The sequence below is a fragment of the Sciurus vulgaris genome (assembly GCF_902686455.1).
Source record: "Sciurus vulgaris genome assembly, chromosome: 3".
Classification (NCBI taxonomy): domain Eukaryota; kingdom Metazoa; phylum Chordata; class Mammalia; order Rodentia; family Sciuridae; genus Sciurus; species Sciurus vulgaris.
The window spans coordinates 49317785-49342257 of NC_136463.1; the positions used below are offsets into that span (position 1 = coordinate 49317785).

General features: G+C 39.4%; 1 protein-coding gene across 5 annotated transcripts in view; it reads right to left on the reverse strand.

Moving 5' to 3' along the window:
* Positions 1-14930, reverse strand: part of ARHGAP44 (Rho GTPase activating protein 44) — a 177623-nt gene extending 162693 nt beyond the window's left edge. For 3 of the 5 annotated variants that reach the window (XM_079135296.1, XM_079135294.1, XM_079135295.1), the window contains exon 1: positions 14507-14929. In XM_079135296.1, coding sequence (XP_078991422.1) covers positions 14507-14559 — 53 coding nt within the window. In that variant the 5' untranslated portion in view covers positions 14560-14929. Of the gene's footprint in view, positions 1-14506 lie in introns of all 5 variants that reach the window. The other 2 variants (XM_079135297.1, XM_079135293.1) reach the window with 1 other exon arrangement.
* Between the last annotated feature and the right edge of the window lie 9543 nt (positions 14931-24473).

The following is a 24473-nucleotide window of genomic DNA, read 5'->3' on the forward strand; positions in this document are numbered from 1 at the left end:
CTAACAAGCATTCTGCTTATGATTCTCAGCATCTGCTTTGCAGGGATGACCCAACCTGTGACAGCAGGTGGTTAATAAACATCTGTTTAATGAATGGCATCTTTACCCATAAGCTGTCCTGCTTTCCACATTCCTCTTAACACATATGATCACAATGGCACAGGCATGGCTCAAGAACAGAGAATCCTGCTTTGGAGTTAAAGAGAAAATATCAGGAACTCATTCTAAAGTCATGTCATATTTTTGCTGGTATGGGACAACCTTGGAAATCATGAAGACATGATTGCAAGTCCATGGCTACACAGTTAGCATGATACACCTCAATTTAAGAGGTGACTTTTTTTAATCCATCTTTAAGAGCAGCACATACCACCTCATCTCCACACTCTACAGAAGGACCTATGCCTGCTATTTGCAAAACACTATCGATGACACAGATGGGACACACGTGAGCAAGTCCTGATGCCGGCAAGCATGCACAGCATCCAGTCCAGGGAGGAAAACTGAAGCAACAGCAACAAGAAATCAAAGTAGGATGAAAGAGACAATATAAGAGAACAGAGCGCTGTGGAAGCACAAAGGAAGAGCAATCATGGGAAGAGACCAGAAGGGGTGATGGCCAAGTCGAACTCTGAAAATGAATTTGACAAACAGTCCTTGAGTCCTTTCTAATTCTATATTCCAAAGACTGCGCTGGGAATGTACAGACTACTACAAAGGATAAATGTATGCAGAACTTCAGCCATAAAACAATACACCAAGTGGGATCCATCAGGGTGAACCAGTGCTTTGGAACACAGAATGGTTCTGCTAAACACAAAGGAGAGGCAAGAGCTTGAACAAAGGTGAAAATACTGAATGACACAGCAACAATATTTGGATTTCACTGGCTAATATGCCCCATGATGCAGCACACAAACTCTGGTTTGAAGAATGCACACATGAAAAATGGCTCAAAATGCTGGGTTAAACGAAGTTACAGAGGACAATGTTGGCTGTTTACCAGAATGCTGTCTTCTGTCTTCCTTCATTTCTAACTGAACTCGATTTCATCCAGGCATCTAGCCTCTGCCACGGTCTCCCAACTTAGGGAAACTACTACCTCCAAATCCAGAAGGAGTCTTGATGAACCTAAGCCCGTCATCATAATCCTACCTTCCCAGCCACTGAGGAATTCAAAGGCACAGGTTAGAGCTGAATCAGCTCACATCTTCTCCTTCCAACATATGCTAAGGGCCAGAGGCAAATGTGAAATAAACTGGCTTAGACTAGTGAAAGGACTCTTATCCCACAATCAGGACCATTTGGGATGCTTCTTTCTCCATTGTCTCCTCCTTAGCTTACAAATATACATGCAAGTCACCTTAGTTGTTATGAGCAGCTATATATTGATCTTGAAAGCAGCCTGAGAAGAAAGGTAAGACACCAATGAGGGTCACCAAAGAAAAATGGACAGAAAAACAGCAGGTGCCCTAAGTCACAAGGCACCTGGCCTGCCTACTTTTAGATGACCTGTGATCTGAAATAAAGTTTCCTTACTGCTATTTGAATATTACACAATGTACACTGGATTAAAACACCACATGGTACTCCATAAATATGTCCGATTTTATGTCACTTAAAAAATTACACAAAGTTTCCTTATTGTTTAAGCCACTCTAAATGATGGCATCTGTTACTAAGAACTAAAAGCATTCTGAGAGGTACAAATGATCAACAGTTTTCTTTATTGTAGAACTTGTTTGAGCCTTCAATACAAATATGAACTGTCAATTTCTAAGATAAATTTATAGTGCAAAGCATTTCCCACAGTCCTAGAATTTCTTTTCCCACAGAACAAAACTTGATAAAGAAGAAAAATGACATTCTTCAATCCATGAACTCAAAAATGCAGTCTGGCCTGCACTGCAGGAAGACAGAAGAGGTTCAAGGCGAGAGGACAAGTAAGGGGGTCACGGCTAGAGGCACGGACTGTCACTAAGAGGAAGACACGGATGAACTGTAATGGGGAACAGATTCCTAGTAACTAACTGGAAACATAGGGAAAAATAATTTCTTTGAATGCCAGGAAACAGGCATTGGTAGAACACAGGCAAATCGAGCGAGGTGGGAATCTCTGATGCCCCTGATTAGAGAGGTCAGTAAACAGTGGGGTATACTAAACAGCAGCATCATGTCCCCGTCCTGTGGGCAGGAGTCTCTGATTTCCCTTTTTCCAAATGCCTCTTCCCCCATTGCTGTCTTTGTGGACTGTCCATCAAAAATACTTCCTATCTTCCTATTGCTCCTAAGGGATGGTCAGGTGACATTACCCAAACTTGGCCAATCACGTGAGTGGCCCAAAGACAGAAAACAATCAGGAAGCCCCCCTTTGGCTGTCCTGTCACCCCTGCAGCAGAGCACTTGGTGATCACTCCCAGCATGCACAGTCCACTCTTCCATTGGTTTAGGGGGCCACTTCCACCCTTCTCCAAACTCCTTTTTGCTTAAATTAGCCAGAATCTATTTCTGCTGCTGCACCCAGAGAGCCTCACTGATCATGGGAGAACTAGTCCTCAGCTATATGTCTCACAGACCATATTCCAAAATGTTATGTTTTTAAAATGTGTAGCAATGGAACACTAGAATTAATAGGGAGTTTACAGACAATGCATTGGATGTTTCAGAAAAGCCCAAACAGACTGAGAAATATTTTTACTACCAAAAAAAAATGATGTTTGAGAAGACAGATGCATATCCTGATCTGAACATTACACACAATGTATACATGTACCAAACATCGCATGGATATTTTCAGTATTATGTACCAACTAAAACAAGAAATGATAAATGTTTGAGATGAAAATGCTAATTATCCTGATTTGATCATTATACAATGTACACATGTGACCAAATTATCATACTGTACCCCAGAAATATGTCATCTTTTTAAAAAAGATAAAAGCAAAAAGTAAAAAGTAAAATCATCTGCAAGCCCTCAAAAACAAACTAGCAGCAATGAACTAAAAGGCTATTGGCATACCATTTCCTAAAAGCAGACTATTTTATCCTATAGAATGAGATTTAACATCATGTCTTTTCCAGAGTGCTGAAGATAACAGATTCCCATGTTTGAAACCAAGGCTCAACAGAACTCCAAACATCTTTGTATTTAGACTTGTTAGGGCCCCAGAGTGAAAATATTATTACAAGAAATTCTGACTGCAGTTGTCCATTTCAAGTTCTGTGAGCTTTCTTTTTTTTAAATAAGATACATGTTTATATTAAAGAGTTTGGAAGTTACAAGTACAAGCAACAGAAAGCAAATCAGTCATAATCCCACCCAGAGATAAACACCACAGGCTTAACTTCCAGTGCTTCCTGATTCCCTTCCAGTCTTTTCTATGCAGTTTGTTTTAATATTGTATAATCTCAACTCTGTATGCACTTCTGTATCCTGTTTCCTTATCTTAAACATTTTTCTACACCCTTAAATTTGTTCTTAATGTTAGGAAAACACTAAAATAATAACAATTGTGTAAACGTACCAGAATTTACTTACTCATTCCATTAACATTAAACATTAAAATTTTATTCCACTTTTTTCCTTCTACTGTAGAGTCATTAGAGAATAACAATAAAGAGCATCAGTGATATTGGAGCCAACAGATCTGGAAGCAAACCCCAGTTACTTCCCTTACCAACTGTGCAACCAGCAGTCACAGATCACCTGCTCTTAGACTACTGCAGAAATCTACTCTTGGCATGGGCGCGAGGGCTAACCAGGGACATCTGTAAGGTACTGCACGACCTTTGTCATGGGACATACTTAATAAACAGCACTTAGGAAAACGAAGTGGGAGCAGGCATATTGTCTGTGGAGGCAGAGGTGTGCGTAAGATTCTTCGAGCTTAAAAGCTCAGTTAGATTGTCACGTTCCTTTCTTCGAAGGTATATTTTCACGTCCCTGTTTGGTGAACACACTGAAGAGCAGTCTGAAGGGACTTTTGCAGATACAGAAACTGCCTTCTTTGAACAAAGTGGGGGGAAAAAAACCTTCAAAGGGCACATCCTTACCCTTTCTGCTGAAACTGCAATAAGGAAACAAAGTAGAGAATATTCTATTGGCAGAAATTTTATTTTATGCTCTTTGTGGTTAAGGCTACATACAAGATACTCCATTATCTTAAATGAATGTGACATTTTTATTTTTATTCAAGTCAGGAGCAGTTAATTAGCATCTCTAAAACCACCTAAACTGAAGTAGTTTGAGGGGCCCTGAGGCTGCAGAGAAAACAATGTAAGGGAGAGAAGAGTTGGGAGAAAATAGTCGCCTGACCTTGACCTACTTAGTTCAAGTTTGGCTGTGCCTCCTTTTCCCCATCTGCAAAACAGGGCTGTAAACAGTACCCAATTCAGAGATGTTGTGAGGAGTAAATTAAAATAATGCCTGTTGCTGGGTGCAGGAAATGGTGTCCCAGGCTTGTAATCCCAGTTTCTTGGGAGGCTGAGGCAGGAGGATCACCAGGCTCAAGATCAGGCTAGCGAAACTTAGTGAGACCTTGTCCCAAAATTAAAAATGTAATAAAAGGGAAGGGGATATGCCTCAGTAGTAGAGCACTACATGGCTCAATCCCCAATACTACAAAATAACAACGTCAAAAATACTAATATTAATAATAATAATGCCTGTAAAATACACAGCCAGGTTCCTATAACAGGTGATAGGGATGTGGCTTTTGTGGTTCTCCTTTCATATCCAAGGGAGGACTGCCTTTCCCTGCTTCATCTGGGGTTGGTGCAGCCAACTGATTCTCTTTGGTCAATGAAATGCCAGAGGTGGCAAATGTCACTTCCAGGGATTCACCACTTCCTACTTACCTGCCTCTGCCATTTCAGAGGCTCAGGTAGTACAGAGCCCACAACAACCTGGAAGGGCTGCTTTGCCACTGAGATTTGGGGAAGAGCAGGGTGGCTCTTAACCCAAGCTAACCAGAGTAATCCAATACCTGTCAGTTACCATGTGTATCAAAGGGGAGAGGCCATTATCATGACTGAAACCTCAATTCCAAGTCAGACTCTTGGCTAACCAAAGAAAAACTGGGCTTGATTTGAGAAAAGACAAATGGATATTAATTTCAAGAGGTAATTTTTAAGTACTTAGAAGTATAAATAAGGTCAAAAATATATGCTTTGCATCAAAAAGATTTCAGCACAGCAAGGGACAGTGGTAATAACTAAAATGTACTGATTGTTTATCATAACCAGGAGTTACGCTAAGGATATCATACTTATGATCTTATTTAACCTGATAAAGTAGGTGTCATTCCAGTAAGGTAGGAGGATATTTCCTGTTTTCTTCATTATTCTCACCATCTTAGGAAGGGCATATATATATATATAAATATATATATATATATATAAATATATATATTTTTTTTTTAAACTAATTTTGACATGAGAAGCAGTGACTAGAAGGAAGAGAAAAGTTCTTTTTTTTTTTTTTTTTTTTTTTCCTAATGTTTCTGCCCTCTGATGGATCTGACCAAATCCTGTGGAGGAAGATGAGACTCTATAGCCACCTTCCTGTGATTCAGACAGAGAATGAGCTTCTCATGCCTGGAAACTGGGGAGAGAGCAGGACAGAGGGGGCCATAGGATACAGAGAAGGAATGAAAAGATAATAGGGCCAGGGAGAGGAGGGAGAGAATGCTCCTAGTGGTTCTGGTTTAACTCTGGTAGAGGCTCCCTATCTCCAATTATCCAGGGAATCTTTGTGACCAGTAGTTCCAAGCAAGGAAATGTGAACAGAAGTGACCTTTATAAATTCCAAGCCAAGGCATTTAAGAGCCAGAATGCCAATTCTATATTCTCTCTTCACCTTTAGCTGTACTGAAGGAGGAGGAAAGAGGAGGAGAAGATGAATACAGGCTAGATTCCCAAATTCTTCAAGGAGGACAGCTATCCCTGGGAGTCCCTCAAACACAAGGCACATTTTCAATGAGCCTAAAATAAACTTTTGTTATGTTAAAGCCGCTAAGATTCATGCCCTCACAGGAGATCATGGCAGAGTCTAACCTACCCTGAAACACAACATGGAAGACTGAAGACTAGGCAAAAAACAAGATAAACCCAAGAAAATCAGGAGGAAGGAACTTGGGCATTAAAACAGCAGAGATTATAACAAAAACATGCTGATTAACAGTTAATGAGAAAGGAATCCAAATGAACATAAATTAAAATTAAAGAGCTGACTTCAGAGGTTAAAGGGATTCTCTGGGGTAAAACTAGTCAATGGGAAAAGAAGAGAGAAATGAAAGTTAGGAATGACATTGGAAATACAACTAACGATTCCAAAGATTCTATTAAACTTTTAAAAAAGCATAAAAAATGCTTAAAATGTTATTCAAAGTAACTCAAGAAACAGTAGAAAACATGAATAATCCAGAAACTATTAAAGTAAGTTGGAAACTGAAAAAGAACTACATATGAAAAACATCCTTGGAAAGTATTCCCAACCTTCAAAGAACTAAGCAATTTCTCATCTCATCATTCCAAAGAAAAAGGAATGCTGAACAACTCATTTCTACACAGTTATCAAAATGTGACAGGTATAGCAAAAGAAAGATTCAAATGTATGCCCTTACGAATACTGAATGCCAAAATCTTAAATAAAATAATACATTGAATCTAGCTCTGTGGAACAAAATTAACAAATCATTATCTGATTGATTGTTAGGAAGGCAAGGAGAGTTCAATATTAGCAAATCTGTCAAGGTTCAAATACACATTAGGATGACTAGATAGGACTCCATCACTGCTATATCCCCGGCACAGAGAACAATGTCTAGAATGTAGCAAGTGCTCAGTAAATAATTATGGAAAGAATCACTGAATGAATATTAATAAATTAAAAGAAAAAACACACACTAGACTAATATGGTTATTGGTAAAGGCCATGATAACAAATCAAATTTAACTCTGGTACCAAAGAAAAACTCATAGGAAAAGAATAAAATTATATAATAGAAAACAAAAAAAAATCTCTCAAACTAATCATGTCTATTTGTTAAGATTAATAAGAAGACATGGATACTTTTTTTGTTTTCATTTTAATTTATTTTGTGCAGTTTAAAGTGAAAGTTAAAACATCATCCAAACCACACAAACATTAGATACAATGACCAATTTTAAAACAAAATCACTGAGTCATCATACACATTCCTCATCTTTAATGTTAGCTCTTGTTATTTTAACAATTCTACCATTCCTAAACAATGCAATTAGACAAGAAAATAAGTATAAACACTACAAAGGAAGGTGCAGCAAGATTCTTATTTGCAGGAGATATGATTGTCTATTAGAAATCCTACAGACTCAATGTTTTTATTTAAAAATAATAAGTTGATGAAGGTAGCTGCTAAGATAATGATATAAAAATCAATAACTTTCTTATACACTAACAAAAACAGTAGAAAAAGCATAACAAATGATTCTAATCACTAAAGTTACATTAACAGCAAGAACGCATTATCTAAAAATGAAAGCACAATCGTGCAGGACCTAAATGGACAAAAACCACTTTATAGGATCATAAACTGAGTTGAATGAACATACTGTATTCCCAAATGAAAAATTCTCATTATATGCAAAATTGCAAAAACATCAGTTTTCCCCATCTTAATATACACATATAAGAAAATACTGGGAGAGAATAAACAAGTGATCATAGACAAGAAAATATGATCAACTTTCTTTCACAAGGGAGCAACTTGGAGATCTGCTGTGGAGGCACAGAAGATCCCTGGACAAAGGCAGTGAGTTCTAATGACCAAGCCAAGGTGCAGCCAGTCCTTCCTGGAGCTGGTAAGATGAACCCAGGCTGACTCCACCACTCCTCCAACTCAAGGTTTGGGAACTCACAATAAGGATCACTCTATCATCACTCAACTACATGGCTGAGCTCATCGCAAAACCCTACCAGAACTGATAAGCCAAGGGAAAAAATCTAGAAATCCTAGCAATAGCTGCAAATAGATGAAATCTTTTAGTAAATGGTAATGATGATATGTCAATACAGCACATGTGAATCATATTATTCAATTTAAGAAAAGGGTAACTAATTTAAAAAAGAAAAAAAAAAAGAAAAACTAAATGTGACATCTAATTCATGTGCCAAAATTTATGACTGGCAAATTAAAGATTTGATGGTAAAATAAAATTATAAATAGTAATGAAAATGTATATTAATACATAATGAAAAAAGGGTTCCCATATATAATATTGAAGAACAAAACATAAATTAATAGATTTAGGATCACAAATAGTAGGTTTCTATGAGGGGAAAATATGTGTGACAAAATATATGTATGCTTATATAAAAATGAGCTAAAAGTCAGTTAAAAAAAAATAAAAATTTCTGAATAAGACTTTAGAAAAACAGGCCAAAGACATATTCAGGCAATTCAGAAAAGGCAACAAATACCCAAAAAACATTGAAAAAAAAAGAAAAAGAAAAATCTCAAACTCAGTATCCCAAGAGGTAAAAAAAAAAAGTTTTCTATTTTCACCCAAGTAATTTACAAAAATGTAACATCGGCTTCTGATAGGGTTGGAGAAAGAAGACTGACAATTCCAACCAAAATAGGAAACTAATGTGGATGCATATCTGTATATATAAAATATACACGTTCACAGAGTTTTAAGATTCATACTCTTTAATCCAGCAATCCCACTTCTAGGACTTCATCCTAGAAAAGCTAAGAAATATTTGTCAATGATCAGTAAGATATTACATAGCCTGGAAAAATTATGCTATGTATAGTTATTGACATATTCAAGATAATATGAGGAGGCAGAACACAGTTTACAAAACAGTATACATAGTATGGTATGGTTACTACTCTTTTTGTTTCTTTTCTTCCATTGCTGGGGATTAAAACCAGGGCCTCGCATATGCTGGTCACTTCTCTTTCTCAAGAATGTACAGGCATGGACCTCATAATGATGTTTCAGTGAAAGACAGACTGCAATATGCAATGGTGGTCCCATAACATGACATCACCTGGTGGTGTCAAAGTCATCTTAGAGCATGTACATTCTGTGATACTCAGAGAACCAAGAAATCTCCTAGCAATATCCCAATAGTTAAGTAACACACAAATATATACACTCATTAAAAACTCAAGACTATATCCAAAATATTAACTGTAGTCCCCAATAATAAGATTATTGGTGATTTTTTTCCATTTTTTCACATCTATAAGTTTATGATTTTTCTACAATAAACAAATGTTACTTATATAACCAAAAAGAAAGTTAAAAAAAGTAAATCGAATTCTGTGGGAAAATAAACATTTCTTCTAAAAATACGCTCTGAAGTTGGAAAATGAAACCAAAAACATCTGCTTCCTGGACAGAAAGGAGAGTTTTAAATTGCTAGACAGCAGCAAGCCACCCACAGGCAGCAAGGTCCCAGGTTCTCTCCAACCTATAGGTAGCTCAAGACAGAGCTGAATCATAATTTTATCATTTACTGTCCTTATAACACTTGAAGTAATTTGCTTTTGACTACCAATAAAAGGGACACTTACTAATCCTCTCTAAAATGAACCACCACAAATTACTGTTTTATTCACAGGGCTACTGATTTACTTTTTCTAGAGAGAGAGGAAAAATTGGTCATTATCACCCATCATCAAGAAATACAAACAGATGTTGATGAATTCCTCTGATGGAGGCAAAATGGAAGGAGAAATGATTAATTGCTATTTAAGAGAATGGATTCCTCACAATGACTTGCAGGTCTGGGAAGAACGCTGCAAGAAATCTAGGCAGCCTCACGCTGACTGCTAAGAACAGCCCAGCAGAACATGGAACCCCCTGTCAGACCTGCACAGTAAGAAGCTTTGAAGACAAGCAAAGAATATTCTCTCTAGATCAGCTAGCCTGGTTATCAGCAGTTTAGCACATTCTGTTATCTCACATGGTTACACACCAGCAGGGGATAAGGCCTGTGCTTCAAAATTCTCACGAAGAACTTTGGGGGATAGGTTTGGGTCAGGGCAGACCTACAGGGCTGACAGGAAGCCTGCAGCTGGGCCTGTATTGGTCTGAAATCACAGTCAGGGAAATAGCAAAAAGGGAACGAAGAGACCCAATGGCTAATCTGGACTTGGTTCTGACTTCTCCCTGATGTCCTATTGATTGGGTCATGGCTTTTCAGAGGCCTGTTGAAGGGCAGAGAAGTGGCTCAAAGAAACCTTCAAGGAAAAGATCCTCACTGTCATCTTTGGCCTGAGCAGAAATGCCTGCAGTGCCAGAGCTCCTAGAGGCTGCTGCAAACTCAGCATCCAGCTCTGGACCACTGGCTGATGCCCCGATCACGGCAGTTCAATTGTGAAAGCTGCACACAGCAACAGTGATGTTTGGCAAGGTTGTCACCACAGGCCTGTTCAGGTCCCTCTTGCACACCAAGCAGTCTAGGAACAGAAAACAGGACTTGGAGACAGAACTTCATCTTCCACACCCTAGTATAGCCTCTGAAACCATGCAATCCAACCCGACCCACCAGCCTTGCTCCCTCCCATAGCTACTTGCCTGCTCTCTGACACTGTACACATCATCCGTTTTCATATGAGAGCACATATCCCACTTGAAGCCATCAATTGGCAGTAGCTGTTGGAATCGGTTTCTAAGAAGTCCTTCATATTTAGAAGACTAATGTCTTCAGAAGATTGAATGGGCAAGCAGAAGAGGAAACTAACAATAAACCTCATCAAAAGATCAGCGGTAGGGGAACTGCTCAAATACTTGGTGCATAGTAGTTTCTCTGAAATTCATTGGCAAGTGAATAAATAAGTTAACAAAAGATCGACATTATGAAGTTTAAAGTCTAGTGAGGAAGATGAATGAAAAAGTGGATAAAAATTACAACATAACTGAACCGTTATAAACAGGATGCAAATTCTGAGAGCAGGGATTTGTTTGTTCTGCACTGCAATATTCCCTGAACCAGAGCAGTGGCTGGCACGTGGTAGGCACTCAATAAATATTTACTGAGTGAATGAATGTGAGCAGGCCATAGTGCCTATAATCCAATAATCTTTAGAAAAGATGCCCAAAGATACTTCTAGCTTCTTGTGCTGAATACTCTGTGTGGCACATTTCAGAGGTAACATCATCGTTTTCACAATTGCCACAGTACAATCCTTATTAGTCTCATTTTGCAGAAAAGGAAACTAATGTACAGCGAGGAAGCTTAGGATCAGTATGCAGCAAACAAAATCTATCTCACTCAAAAGCCTATGCTCTTAACCATCAGGCAGACAGTAGCCAAGAAGTTCTTCCCAAAGGATGGACTAAAATACAGGGACAGAGGTGAAAGTTCAAAGCAGAGGGAACATGTGCAAACACTGTAGAAGTAGATGAAGGAGAAGAGGAAACTTTTTGCAGTTAAATACAATGAATTTGATTAACTTTTTTCATCCCTAAAGTCCTCTCTAGTCTTGGACATTTGTGCTTGAAGGAAAGTAGTAGTAACTCAACAGACTCCATTTAAGTAGAGCAACTCTATATTGTTCCAGTGACTCTGGCTAATCCCTAGCAGTTTCCAATTCAGAATAACTCCTCCAGAACCTGCAACTTATCAAAGGTGACCCGAGTAAAAAGCTACAAGGAAAGTCAACTCTCAAGTTCACCTCTTAAGTCTTCTCTCAGAGATAGGGAAGTCACCACTTCCAAAATATACAAGGATGAGAGTCAAGTGGCATGCCAAAGCAACTCTACAAAGTGCTTTAAAATTCCACGCCTAAAGTCCCAACTTCCAACTCTAAGTGCTTCTACTGACTGAAGAAATTAAGAAGTGAATTCTGGCCCTCTTACTCCCATACACATAGGATCATGACTCACAACACTCTCACTAGGATAAAGGAAATGCTGCTTCCTTCATCTATTCTCATGGACCAAGAGTAAACTGTTTTAACCTCAGCCATAAATATTGATTGAGCATCAACTGGCTATAAGGCATTTTACTAATGTGCACTGGGTCTGTGAGGGCAATCAATACATTCTGTTGGAGGAAGACAGGCAAGAAAAATAAATAAATAAATGAAAGCCCTTCCCACAGTGATGAGTGCTGTTCAAAATTGAAAAGGATGATGGGTTAGAGAGTGAGAGGTGAAGAGGGCTTCTCAGGGCTCTCTAAGTTAAGACTTGAACAATAAAGAAAAGGCATCTCCAATGAGTACATCATTGGCCATGCAGGGGAAAAAGGAAAGCAGGAAGAAAAAAGCGCTGACATGAAAATGGGTCCGTGCATGTAGCAAGGAATGCCTTGTGGCTGGAGTTCAGAGATGGAATGGATGGGACAGAATGAGTATGATGAGACAAAGAGGGCCAAATGAGGTGTGGTCTTGCAGGGCCACTGGAAAGACTAGGAATGACAAGTGGAATGATATTCCATGATTTTTACATGAACTGACACTTGCTTTACAAGGTTTACTCTGAATTTCATCAAAATAGATACAGGCTGGTTCTCACTTTATCTGGGGCATGACATATCAGGTGCCACTGAAAAAAGACAGAATTCATCTAGCAAAGCCCCAATAAACAAGCAGCAAGCAGCTCTGAATGACCAGCTACCTGTACTTCTAAGAATGTACCATCAGTAAGACCACTTCTTCTGAAACCCAATTTCCCTTCCCCCTTTTTCATTCCCTCCATGAGCAAGAGTAAAGAATAAGGTATTATTCCCCTGACTCAAAAATTTTACCACTTAAAAATAAATCCTAAAAAAAAAAAAAAAAAAAAAAAAAAAAAAAAAAAACACACAAAAACAAGAGCCGTGTTTCAGGGAAACCAAGGAGAAAGTATAAACACAATCTGAACATTTACATTCTAGCACTGAACAGAAACCCAAAGAGCAAGAGAAAACAGTAACCCATGTCTGGAGTCAGGAACCTCCTGATCATTTGGTTGGTCTGATGCAGACTGATGTGGGCAAGGCAAAACATTAAAGACTGGTCAGCTTGACTGTCATTCACTAACCAATGAGTACCAAGAAAACACTATCTCAGCATCCAACATACCAAAGTCAGTCCACGTGAGGCTATATTTGTGGCAATACCATGCCAGAAATCTGGGCTAATCTGACTCTGCTATTCATAAATTCCCCCTCATGTTAAAGCACATGTGTTTGGAAAGGAAAAAACGAATCCAAGTCAATTTTAGACATTGTTACTTGGAAACCATCTGGAGTCCCTGGAAGCATAAGAAGCCATCGCATCCCCTGCCCTCAAATGCCCACTGTAACTAGGGCAGTATGCTTAGATGGGAGTTTATATGTCCCTCTTCCCCAGGAAGTCCCCACCCCCACCCTACTAGATGCCAGTTCAAGCTCCACTTCCCACCCAAGAAAGGTATTTGGTTTCTTGGTAAACCTAGTGGAGAGCCCTCCATGTGTTGAGCTTGCACTTGAATTGCACCCAAGGCTGAGTTCTTTGCTTTCAGATTGTTTTAGAACTACACACCTAAATTCCTTTGCCACGGCCTCGATGGGAAATCCTTCCCCAGAAGCTGAAGTTCCATTAAAAAAAATAAATAAATAAATAAATCCCCTCTATCTAATATTCCTGTGTTCAGGAGAATGTCTAGCTTTGGAAGAGACCCACCAGAATCCTTATGTAACCTTAATAGATGTTGGCATCCCGCAGAGCTGCTCCTGGAGACACTGGCCCAGATGCAGCTGATTTTCACCACGATGAGAGCAGCTTCAAGGGGCCTTGGCTTTCTGTCCCTCTCCCCTACCTGGCTATGAGCCTCTGCTTATCTCATCTTCCAAAGGAGTTGGATCTCCCTTTCTGCAGCCTCTCTCCCTACACTGAAATCAGTCTTAGGAGCAGCGCCATGCCACCAGCACCTTCCCTTCCCTCCCACCTTCCCCCTCTCCATCCTCACCCACCACCAAACGCTTTAAGAAACCCGGCCAGGAAAGTGATCCAGAATCTCGCACTGCCATAGTCCCTGAAAACAAACACGGCGGGAGGGACAGGCCGATCAGGCCCAAGACTTCCCCTGCACCCCAAAGCAGCCTTCTACTCGGCGCTGGGGAGGGAAAGGATCTCGGGAGACTGACTGCGGTTCCGCTGCTTCCAGCACAATCGGAGCAAACACCTGTTTCCAGGAAGATACGCGGCCAGAGGGAAAAGGGAGTCCCGGGGAACGGCAGGGAGGACGAGGTGAAGGGGCAGTTGGGGACGCAGGTAAAGGATGCGTCACACTTTACGCTTGGCAACCAGAGCCCCGGACCGGCAGGCAGCGAGTGGGAAGGACTCCGGGGTCTGGAAAGTTCAGAGAGGAGGGGTCGTGCCGGCGAGCGGAGCCCAGAAGGGGCCAGCGCGGAGGAAGGAACTGAGAGGAGAGACAGAGGGAGGGAGGGAAGGAGGCCAGGCGGGCTCCATCACCTGCGCGCCCCGGCGGATGCAGCCTCGCAGGGGCGCACCAGCCCGCCTGCCTGCGGGTGACCTACCTGCCCACCGTCTGGTTGGCCAGCTGGCGCATGCGATTGAACTGCTTCTTCATCGTGGCCCCGCTACCGCGCTAGCCCGGGAGCTGGGGAAGGACGGAGCAGCCCGGAATTCGCCGCAGGGTTACATGGCTCCCGCGCGGAGCCTCCCGGGCGACGGCGACGGCGGCGGCACTGCGGAGCCTCCGGGAGCCGTCTGGCCCGCGAGCGGCTCCCTCCCGAGGGCACCACCGCCTACTCCGCCTGCCACCGCGCCGCCTCCAGCCGCATTCCTCTTCACGCGCGCCGCGATGCCCTCATAGCAACGCCCCGGGCGGCCCGGGTCCTCCCGGGCTGCAGCCCCCAGCCCCAGCCGGCGCGCGGACCCGGGAGTCTCCGCAGGCAAGCTGGCCGGCTGGCCGGGTGGTCCCCGTGCGCCTGTGCGGAGAACGCCGTGCATGCTGGGACTTGTAGTTTGTGCCCACCTTTCCTCTGTCCAAAGTTTGCAAGGACAGTGAAATGTGGAGGTGGGAGAAGGCAGCGCTGCCACCGACTTTGCACTTACCATTTTTAGTAAAATACATATGAATTATATATACATGAATGTATATATATATGATATGTATTCATCTAAAAATAAAGTAAAACCAAGAATACAATAGCAAAAACAGAGAATGAGCCTGTCTCATTGCATTTAAGTGAATGTGAGGTAATCCTGTTCCAATTCACAGGAGGAAGATCTATGCTAGCGTGTACGTGGCTTATTAATAAGGTCACCTCATTCAGGTTGTACAGGGTTAAATCTGGGGCACAGGGATTTCGAACCACGCATAACATTGCATCCCAGAAGTGTCAGCCTTAATCTTCACCAAAACCAGTAAGTAACCAGAAACCAATACAGTAGAAAGATGTAATCATAGTGGCAACGTGTCTACCTAACTTAACTGAGACAGCTTTCCTGTATGGCTTAGATCCTGGTCTCATAGCTACACCCACCACCCCGCCACCACCATAAGACCAAGAGTGGACCAGATGCAGCAGCCCTAGAGCTTTCTATATAGCAGCATCCCATTGGATCAGTTGGCTCTTGGAAAGGGATGGTGGCTTTCTTCAGGTGTTATCCTTAAAAAATGGGTGGCTGCTCTTCGATGTTAACTTTGTCAAGTAACAACAGTATTGTTGGGTGGTAGGGTCAAACAGTTATGAGTTCCTATATTAGAATTCCACCTACCTGTTACATAACCTTAGGAAGCTTAAACTCTCTAAGCTTCAGTTTTCTCATCTCTAATGGAGAAATAATGCTGCCTGGTAGGTAGCAAAGAAATAGAACTATTTGTTAAATTACCAGTAATCAGATTACATATAAATTACTGTGTAGCATATTGTCATATTCATCTACAACAAATATGATGATAATTAGCATAATAGAGAAAAATTCTATTCCTACAACAAACCTCCTATAATGAATGAAAGAATTTTTTCAAAATGGGATATTTTGCATATGTTGATTATAGTTGCAAGATGTCCTAAATATGGCTCTAAGGATCTTGCTGGCCAGCTGAACAAAAGATGGTTTGAGGCATGTCTTGGCTGAGTGAACATGAAATCTTTAATTAATTGTGAATTTAGCCTCTGCTTATTAGGTCAGGCAGCTCCAGCCAATTAACAAGTGAAGGGATTATTTGCTTTTAAATAACTTTTATGCCTTTAATGTCAATATAATGTTTAGACAAACTGAAATTCTTTTAATATTTTTTAAATGGCACAGCATGATTTTATATGCATAAGTAATAGTGAGACATTAAAGGCACTGTATGATTTTTAGCAACACTATTTCTGGTGATAACTGCATTATCCAGTATATTAGCCCCTGATCACACGTGTCTATTGAAATTTAAATTAATTGGAATTAAATAAAATTAAAAATTTAGTTCTTCAGTCACCCTAACCACTGGTCTTAACAGTAACCAGTGAATTTGCTCCTTCCTATGCCAGGAAACATATGACAGTGCATAAAAAGAAGAAAAAGGAATGTCAAGTCTACTCTTTTGATCTTTCAAATCAGACTTCAGAAACGTGTAAGAAAACAGAGTTTTTAAAGAAATGGTTTTGAGCTTCAAGAATATGAGCTTTGGAGTTTTAATTTGATCATGAGGAATATACTATCCTGCCTAAAGAATCCACAGCCTGGGATGAGGCTTTAGCTCAGTGATAGAGTGCTTGCTGAGCATGCACAAAGTCCTAGGTTATGTTCCCAGTACCAAGAAAAGAAAAAAAAAAAAAAAAAAAAGAATCCACAGACTGTGGACTGTTGAAAATGGTGATAGGGGAATAGAGAAGAGAGAGAGAGAGAGAAGGGAAAATACAAGATTAGTGTGCAGATTCTATCATTGTTCAAAAAATTCCACTGTTTATACCTACAAAAAGGAGATTGCACTTCACTTTCCCACTGAGGCCAAGATCAGCCATGTGATTTTCTTTGGGCAACACATCTGCACAGAAGTGATTAATGCCACTTCCAAATGCAGAAATTTTAAGAGTCAATCTATGGTTCTGCTCTCTTCTTTTTTCACCCGATCATAATCCCAACTATGGATTGGTTAGGTGCTGCCAAAGAGCAGAGTTGCAGTTATTCAGCTAGAGTGAGAAAAGGTATCTTGACTTTTCTAAGTCATACATTTGTGGGTTGTTTTTTAGCGAAATATAATTGAGTCCAAGTTGACTGCTATGGTAGATATCTCCAATAAAGTGACTTGCATCTTGTCCCTTCACGTGATCACTACTTAAGGTGAGGCAGGTGAGCTGGAGACGTATCATATACCTTTGAAGGATCTGAACATAGTGAAGGATCTGTCCTCCACTTCCTTTTTTAAATTTGTTCTTTTTAGATATACATGACAGTAGAATGTATTTTGAAATATTATTCATACATGGAGTATAAGTTATTCTAATTAAGATCCCATTCTTGTGGTTGTACATGATGTGGAGTTACACTGGTCATGTATTCATAGATTAACATAGGAAATCTAAGTCTCATTCATTCTACCATCTTTCCTATTCCCATTCACTCTCCTTTCCCTTCTTTCCCCTTTGTCTAATCCAATAAACTTTTATTATCCCCTCCCACCTCTCCCTTATTGTGTGTTAGTATCTGCATATCAGAGAGAACATTCAGCCTTTGGTTTTGGGGGATTAGTTTATTTCACTTAGCATGATAGTCTCCAGTTCTATCCATTCATCAGCAAATGCCATAGTTTTATTCTTCTTGGTGCAACCACTCTGGAAAGCAGTGTGATGATTTCTCAGAAAACATGGAATGGAACCACCATTTGACCCAGTTGTCACACTCCTCAGTATATACCCAAAGGACTTAAAATCAGTATGCTACAGTGACACAGCCACATCAATGTTTATAACAGTTCAATTTACAATAGCTAGGCTATGGAACCACCTAAGTGCCTTTCAACACATGAATGGATAAAGAAAATGTATTATATATATGCAGTGGAATATTACTCAGCCATAAAGAAGAATAAAATTATGTCCTCCACTTCTTGTATGAAAGCTAAGCTAGGAATGACAAAGCTCACAGATCCTCTTCAAGCAGTAAAGTTGGTCTACATGGAGTACATGTGACCTACACCACATTCCTGTGGCAGCCCCAAAGGTCCCTGCACTGAAGCCACATGCAATGATTTTGAGTGTGTGTGTGTGTGTGGTGTGTGGTTGTGTGTGTTGTGTGCCCGTGCATGCCACAATGGTCAAAAAAAGTACCTGAAAGAAGGATGGATGTGAAAGTGGTTAAGAGTCAAAGATGATCAGAAAGCAGCAACCAGCAAAGATGTTGTAAAAGAAGCCCAATTGCCTGGATTTAATTTCTGCTACTTAGAAATATAGACTTGAAAACTAACTTCATTTGCAGAAAACAAGGAAAGGAAGGAAAATTTTATTTGTTATACACCTGATTTTGACCTGTGGGAAAACTGCACTTTCCTGTACTTACTGACCTTCAGTGTTGTTGCTCTAGACAACAAAATACAGGCTTTCTCACTTGCATCAATAATGGTATTTAAAATAGTTTCCTCATAAATCTGATATTCCACTTTGAAGCCCCTGCGCAAGAATGGCTTTAGCCTCTTCTTTCGAGTGCAAGCATTCACTAGGAGTACCTGTCAAATACCAGAATCAACTGCTACATGTGGTTCTTTAACTTAATTTTAAATTAGGTTAATAAAATTACAAAGTCCATTCCTTAACTACTATTAACCATATTTCAAGTATCCAATGATCATGTGTGGACTTGTGGCTACCATAGTATAGAAAGTATAAAATAGAATGTTTCCATGGATACAGAAAATCCCAATGGGCAGTGCTATTCTGAAGAGCCAGAGTCAGAATATAAGGTCCAGCAAAAGTATGAAAGCAGAACTAGAATTCAAGCTCAGGCTACCTGAGATAATTTTTCTTGATCTTTCCAGACTACTCTTTCCTTGATTATTATGTAAGGTTTTATAGTACAATATCTCTAAGTCATAAGTTTTGGGGAATCAATCCATTTGCTCAATAAATGGTTGTTGGTATAGCTATTCCTAAGTCTTACAGTGTTTACTGCATAAAAACAAAATTCAGCACTACAATACAACTGAAGGTAGTATGTGTCCCTTTTGTATCCCAACTAACTTTATAAATTCAAGTATCAAACTTGCAGGATTAAAATATATCCGCTAGTCCAAGGTATTTTTTGAACAGAATGATACATGTTCCCATCTTAGGCATGGTAGATTGCAGTATTAACTCCAATTTTTCCTCCTTGGATCTATACCCTTGCAGTGACTTTATCATGAGCAGAATGTATTTGCCACCTAATAACTTTGTACTTAACGGTGAGACTGTTGTTGTCAGACGTAGTCCAATAGCATACAGGTGGAAAAAACACGCAGTGCCACCAAGCTACACCATAACAGACTCTTTACATTTTTCTATTGTCCTTTTACACATCTGCCACTACCACAAGAACCAGCAAGTAGCTTATTGTCTCTTACCTTTATCTCCAGAATGAACACTTCTGGAACAGGCTTGATACAGACTGCAACGGAAACTAGAGAGGTAATTAACAAATTGATTCCAGGAGTGATTATTTTAAAAAGATAGAAAAGTGAATACATCTGAATTAAGGGGAAAAGAAAATGGAAACATATAAAATTAGAAATGAAAAAAGGATATAATCATAGACACCAAAAAATAAAAAATAAAAAAGAGGATACCTTTACAATTTTATGTTTATTTTTTTTTAAAGACTCTTTTAGGGCTATAAATTGTTACATGTTTTTCAAAGACAGGTAAGAAGCATGAACAGACCAAGAACACTAAAGAAACTGGAAAATTGTCAAAAAAAATACCCCCCAAAGTAGTCAGGCCCAGATGGTTTTATGGGAAATGTTGGTCTAAAGAACAAGATTCAGAATATTCAGAATCTTGTTCTTTCAAAGCTTTGAAGGAACAGAAAATTTGTCTGCTATTTAAAGTGTTCCAGAGCACAAAAATAAAATGACACCATTCAACTCATAAAATTGACCCAGCCTTCTTATCAAAACCTGATGAAGTCAGCGTAAACACATGAACATCAGCATTATCACTCACAAAACACTTAGAAAATGTATTAATAAAATGTTAGTAAACAAAATCTAACAGTCTATGTGTCTAGATATAAATGTGCATACATTTTAATGATACTGAAGCGAAATTTGGAAATTTCAGATAAATAAAAATGAAAAACACTCATATTCTTACTAACCAAGACAACACTGTGAACTTATCAATGTATTTCAAAAATAGGATCACAGCTTTATTAGGTCAATATGTTCTTTCTTGTTTTCTGCTGTCCTGAATATCTCTGTGATCAAACATGTTAGTGGTTAAATTTTTGCACGTAAACTTGTTTAAGATCAAAATTAAAGAATTATAATTTTGCATGCAAGGGTATCATGTGTTCAAGCTTCTTGTATGTATTGCCTCTAGATAACAAATGGAAGTGTTTTATGTTCCTTTTTATGGTCCTACAATGTGTAAATGTGCTGTGTCCCCACACCATGACCTATACGGAATATTACCGAGTATTACCATGCTTAATAATTTTGCCAGATGAATAGATGATAAACACATTATAGCACTGTTTTATTTTATATTTGTTTTTATCACATTAAACATTGTTCCACGTTTCATGTTAATTAGTGTCTTTTTGTTGGTTATTTATCTCTTGTGTCTTCTGCCATTTTTTGGTTACGAGTTACCATATTTTCTTACTAATTTGAAAATCTCTTAGTCACATTAATTATAGTGATGCTATTGTATCTTATGGCTCATTTCTCCAGTTTGACCTGTTTTAACCTCTCTAATGTTCATTTTTGTCTTCTAGGAATTTTACTGTGTGTGTGTGTGTGGTACTAGGGATTGAACCCAGAGGCATTCTACCACTGAGCTATATCCCCAGCCCTTTTCATTTTTTGCTTTGAGACAGTATCTCACTAAATTGACCGAGATGACCTCTAACTTGCGATCCTCTTGCCTTAGCCTCCCAAATAGCTGGAAATAGAGACTTGAACTACCACACCTTGCTGGAATTTTACATTTTTAATGTGGTCAAATCCATCCCTCTCTTCTTCATATTTTATGACTTTAGTTTAATGCTTAGAAAGCCTTCTTCCTCAAAGTGTAGAAACATTCAACTGTCTATTCACATTTCTGTTCACATTTCTGAAACATTTAAAATTCCTTTATGTGTAGTAAATTTACATTCAAACTTTTGGTACCAACGTGATAATGAAAACCAGTAGTTTTGACTCACTTCTTTCTCCAACATCATTTGAAATAACTCCTCAAATATAGTAGCGTAATTCGGTGTCATTCATGGGAATTAGAGGAAGTTCCCATCTGCAATCTTGGCAGATAATGGTTTCTTAGTGAGGGGAGAACTGGCCAGGCTGATTCTATGGTATGGAAACCTTTTAGGGGAAAGTAAATGGATACCTACATCACCTCTGACAAAGCACCTCTCTCTCCAAATCTGGCCCAAACAAACTCTTTATTTGAGAATAAATAAACAGAAAAAAAGAAAAGATTCAGTAGTTCAATATATAGTGACGATGATGGAGGTAATAATAAATGATATAGCCCAGTACTACTCTAAGTACCTTAAGATATATTATCTTATTTAATCCTTAAAAGAACTGTGGGATGAGAGCGTTATTACATCAAATAAATTAAAGCACAGAGTGTTTGGGTAAATGCCATTCAAGTGTCAGAACTGGGATTCAAACCTATGTTTCCTAGTTCAAATGCCTGTGCTTCTTACATAATTATACATGTATCAAAACATCATATGTTACCCCATCAATATGTATATTTTTTATGTTTTTATATATCAGTTAAATATAAATTTCATTTAAAAATGAAAACTAAAACGCCATTTATATATGTGCATTCATATGTGTGTATATATGTAAATGGATATATATATATGTATATATGCATGTGCTTTTATTACAGACTACTTCCTACATAAAATACAGAGACCACGCTGAGAATTCAGAGAAGACAGCCTCCCGTGGAAAAGTTATGCAGGAAGTAAGGGAAATAAGTTTTTTTCATCCTAATTTGTATTCTTGGTGAGAACTGAGAGAACATTGCTTTAATATAACAGGAGCTGGTTGCCATGAAAAAGAGCCACATTAAACAAGAACGAGTTCTTGGATAAGAAACACACGACTTCCAAACTAATGAAACTCAATAGAGGCAGGAAATCACAGATTTGGCACTGCCCAAAATGGAATTTGTGCATTAGAAGATGGGTTGGAAGAGTGCACCCAAAACTCAAAGGGAAAAAGTAGGTAACACAATGAAAGGATGAGGAAATGGAGAGAGACATGGAATTCTTTTCCAGAACATTCAAAAACGAAAAAAAAAAAATAATATCTGTGTAATAGAATTTCCAGAGCAGATGATGATGAAGAAGAAATAAGAATAAAATACAAGAAAAACATTTGCAGAGCTGAAGAAAGTCCCAAGTCAAAGTTAAATCAATTCACCAAATGCCAGAAAATAGTACTGAAAGGGGGGAAGAAAACTCTAGATGTATCTTGGTTAAACTTCTGACATTCAAAGATGAATCCAAATGTGTATAAGTATTATCTTGAGGAAAGAGGTTGGTCTCTGGAAAGGAGAGGATGCTTTGCCTCATGCTTCGCATCTGCAACACTCAATGCCAATAAAATTTGGAGCAACATTTACAGAGCTCCAGTGGAAATAGACCGTAACTGTAGTGCAGCTCAAAAGGTCTGCATCTGGCCAAATATTCACCAACAGTGGCCAAAGGAAGTCATTTCTAGTCATATAATGGCTGGAAAGATTTATCAACCCTCCATTCTTTTTTAAAAAAATACCACCCAAAATTATTCTTTTCAAAAGAAATTTTAAAAAGGAGAAATATTTCTTGATATCCTTGTGATAGAAAATGATTTTTTAAACATGACATCAAAAACTCTATTAAGGGGAATGTTGATAAATAGGATTAACAATTAAGAACTCTGGTTCATCAGATGTCACCATTAAGAGAATGTAAAAGCAATCCTCAGTGCAGGAGAATTTATTTACAATATGATATAACTGTTCAAAAAACTTAACTCTAGAATATATAAAGAATCCTACCAATCAACAGAAAAAGGAATTCGAGACCTGAATAGGCCTTCTTCCACAGAGACTATCCAAATGGTCACAGAACATATGAAAAGTTATTCAGCTTCATTAATCATCCAATACATGTGTATTAGTCAGCTTTTTATTGCTGTGACCAAAATACCGAACAAAAACAACTTAGAAGAGGTATGATTTATTTTGGTTCATGGTTTCAGAAGTTTCAGTCCATGGTTAGTACCCTCCATTGCTTTGGGCCTGAGATGAGGCAAAATATCATGGTGGAAGAATGGCAGGGGAAACCAACTTAGTTCATGGCAGCAAGGAGGAGAGACAGAGGGAGAGAGGGAAAGGAAGAGGGAGAGGAGGGGAGAGAGAGAGAGAGAGAGAGAGAGAGAGAGAAAGAGAAAGAGAGGGAGAGAGAGAGAGAGAGAGAGAGGGACTGGAGAGAGGATAAACCCTTTCAAGGTGTGCCCCACCCCTCACTGACCTACTTTGTCCACCTAGGTTCCATCTGCAGTAGTCAAGGTTGATATTATAATGAAATACAACCACCCACCCACAGGATGGCTGAAATTGAAAGACACTGGCTAAACCATGTACTGATGGGAAAGTAGACAAACTGGAGCTCTCATACATTTTGGTAGGAGTGAAATCAATACAAGCACTATAAAGGACAATTTTGCAGTGTCTGCTAAGATTAGGCAATATGCATATTACATCATCCAGCAATTTTACCTGTTCTACAGAAATGTGAATATATTGCAACAAAAAGCACATGGAAGAATGCTTATGTTAGCAATATTTCTAATACTAAAAAATTGGAAGCAATTGAAATGGCTATTGATGATAGAGTAGATAAACAAATGATGGTAAATTCATACGCTGGAATAGTATGCAACAAAGAAAATGAGTGCATTACTGCTTCATTTAATAAATAAAAATGGGAGGTTTTCAAGATGGCGGCCTAGAGGGTGGCTGCATTTCATGTTGCTCCAGGACTCAGGATTCAAAAGAAGAGAAATTGAGAGACTTGGGACCAACTTAAAGCAGCTGGGTGAGTCTCTCCCACTGGGGAGGCGTCCCGGATGGGGCGGTGGTCCCAGAACGCAGGGAACTTTGTGGAGTGGAGCTGCCGGTGAGACGCCCCTCCCCCCGCTGGAGCAGTGAACTCGGACAACTGGGAGCATCGGAGAGGAGGCCGCTCAGCACAGCGCTGGGGCTCGGAGCAACCACTGGGGCTCCGGAGGCTGCCTAGGGGAGGAGCGGCGAGGAGAGCTGTGTGGACTCAGGACACCGGGGC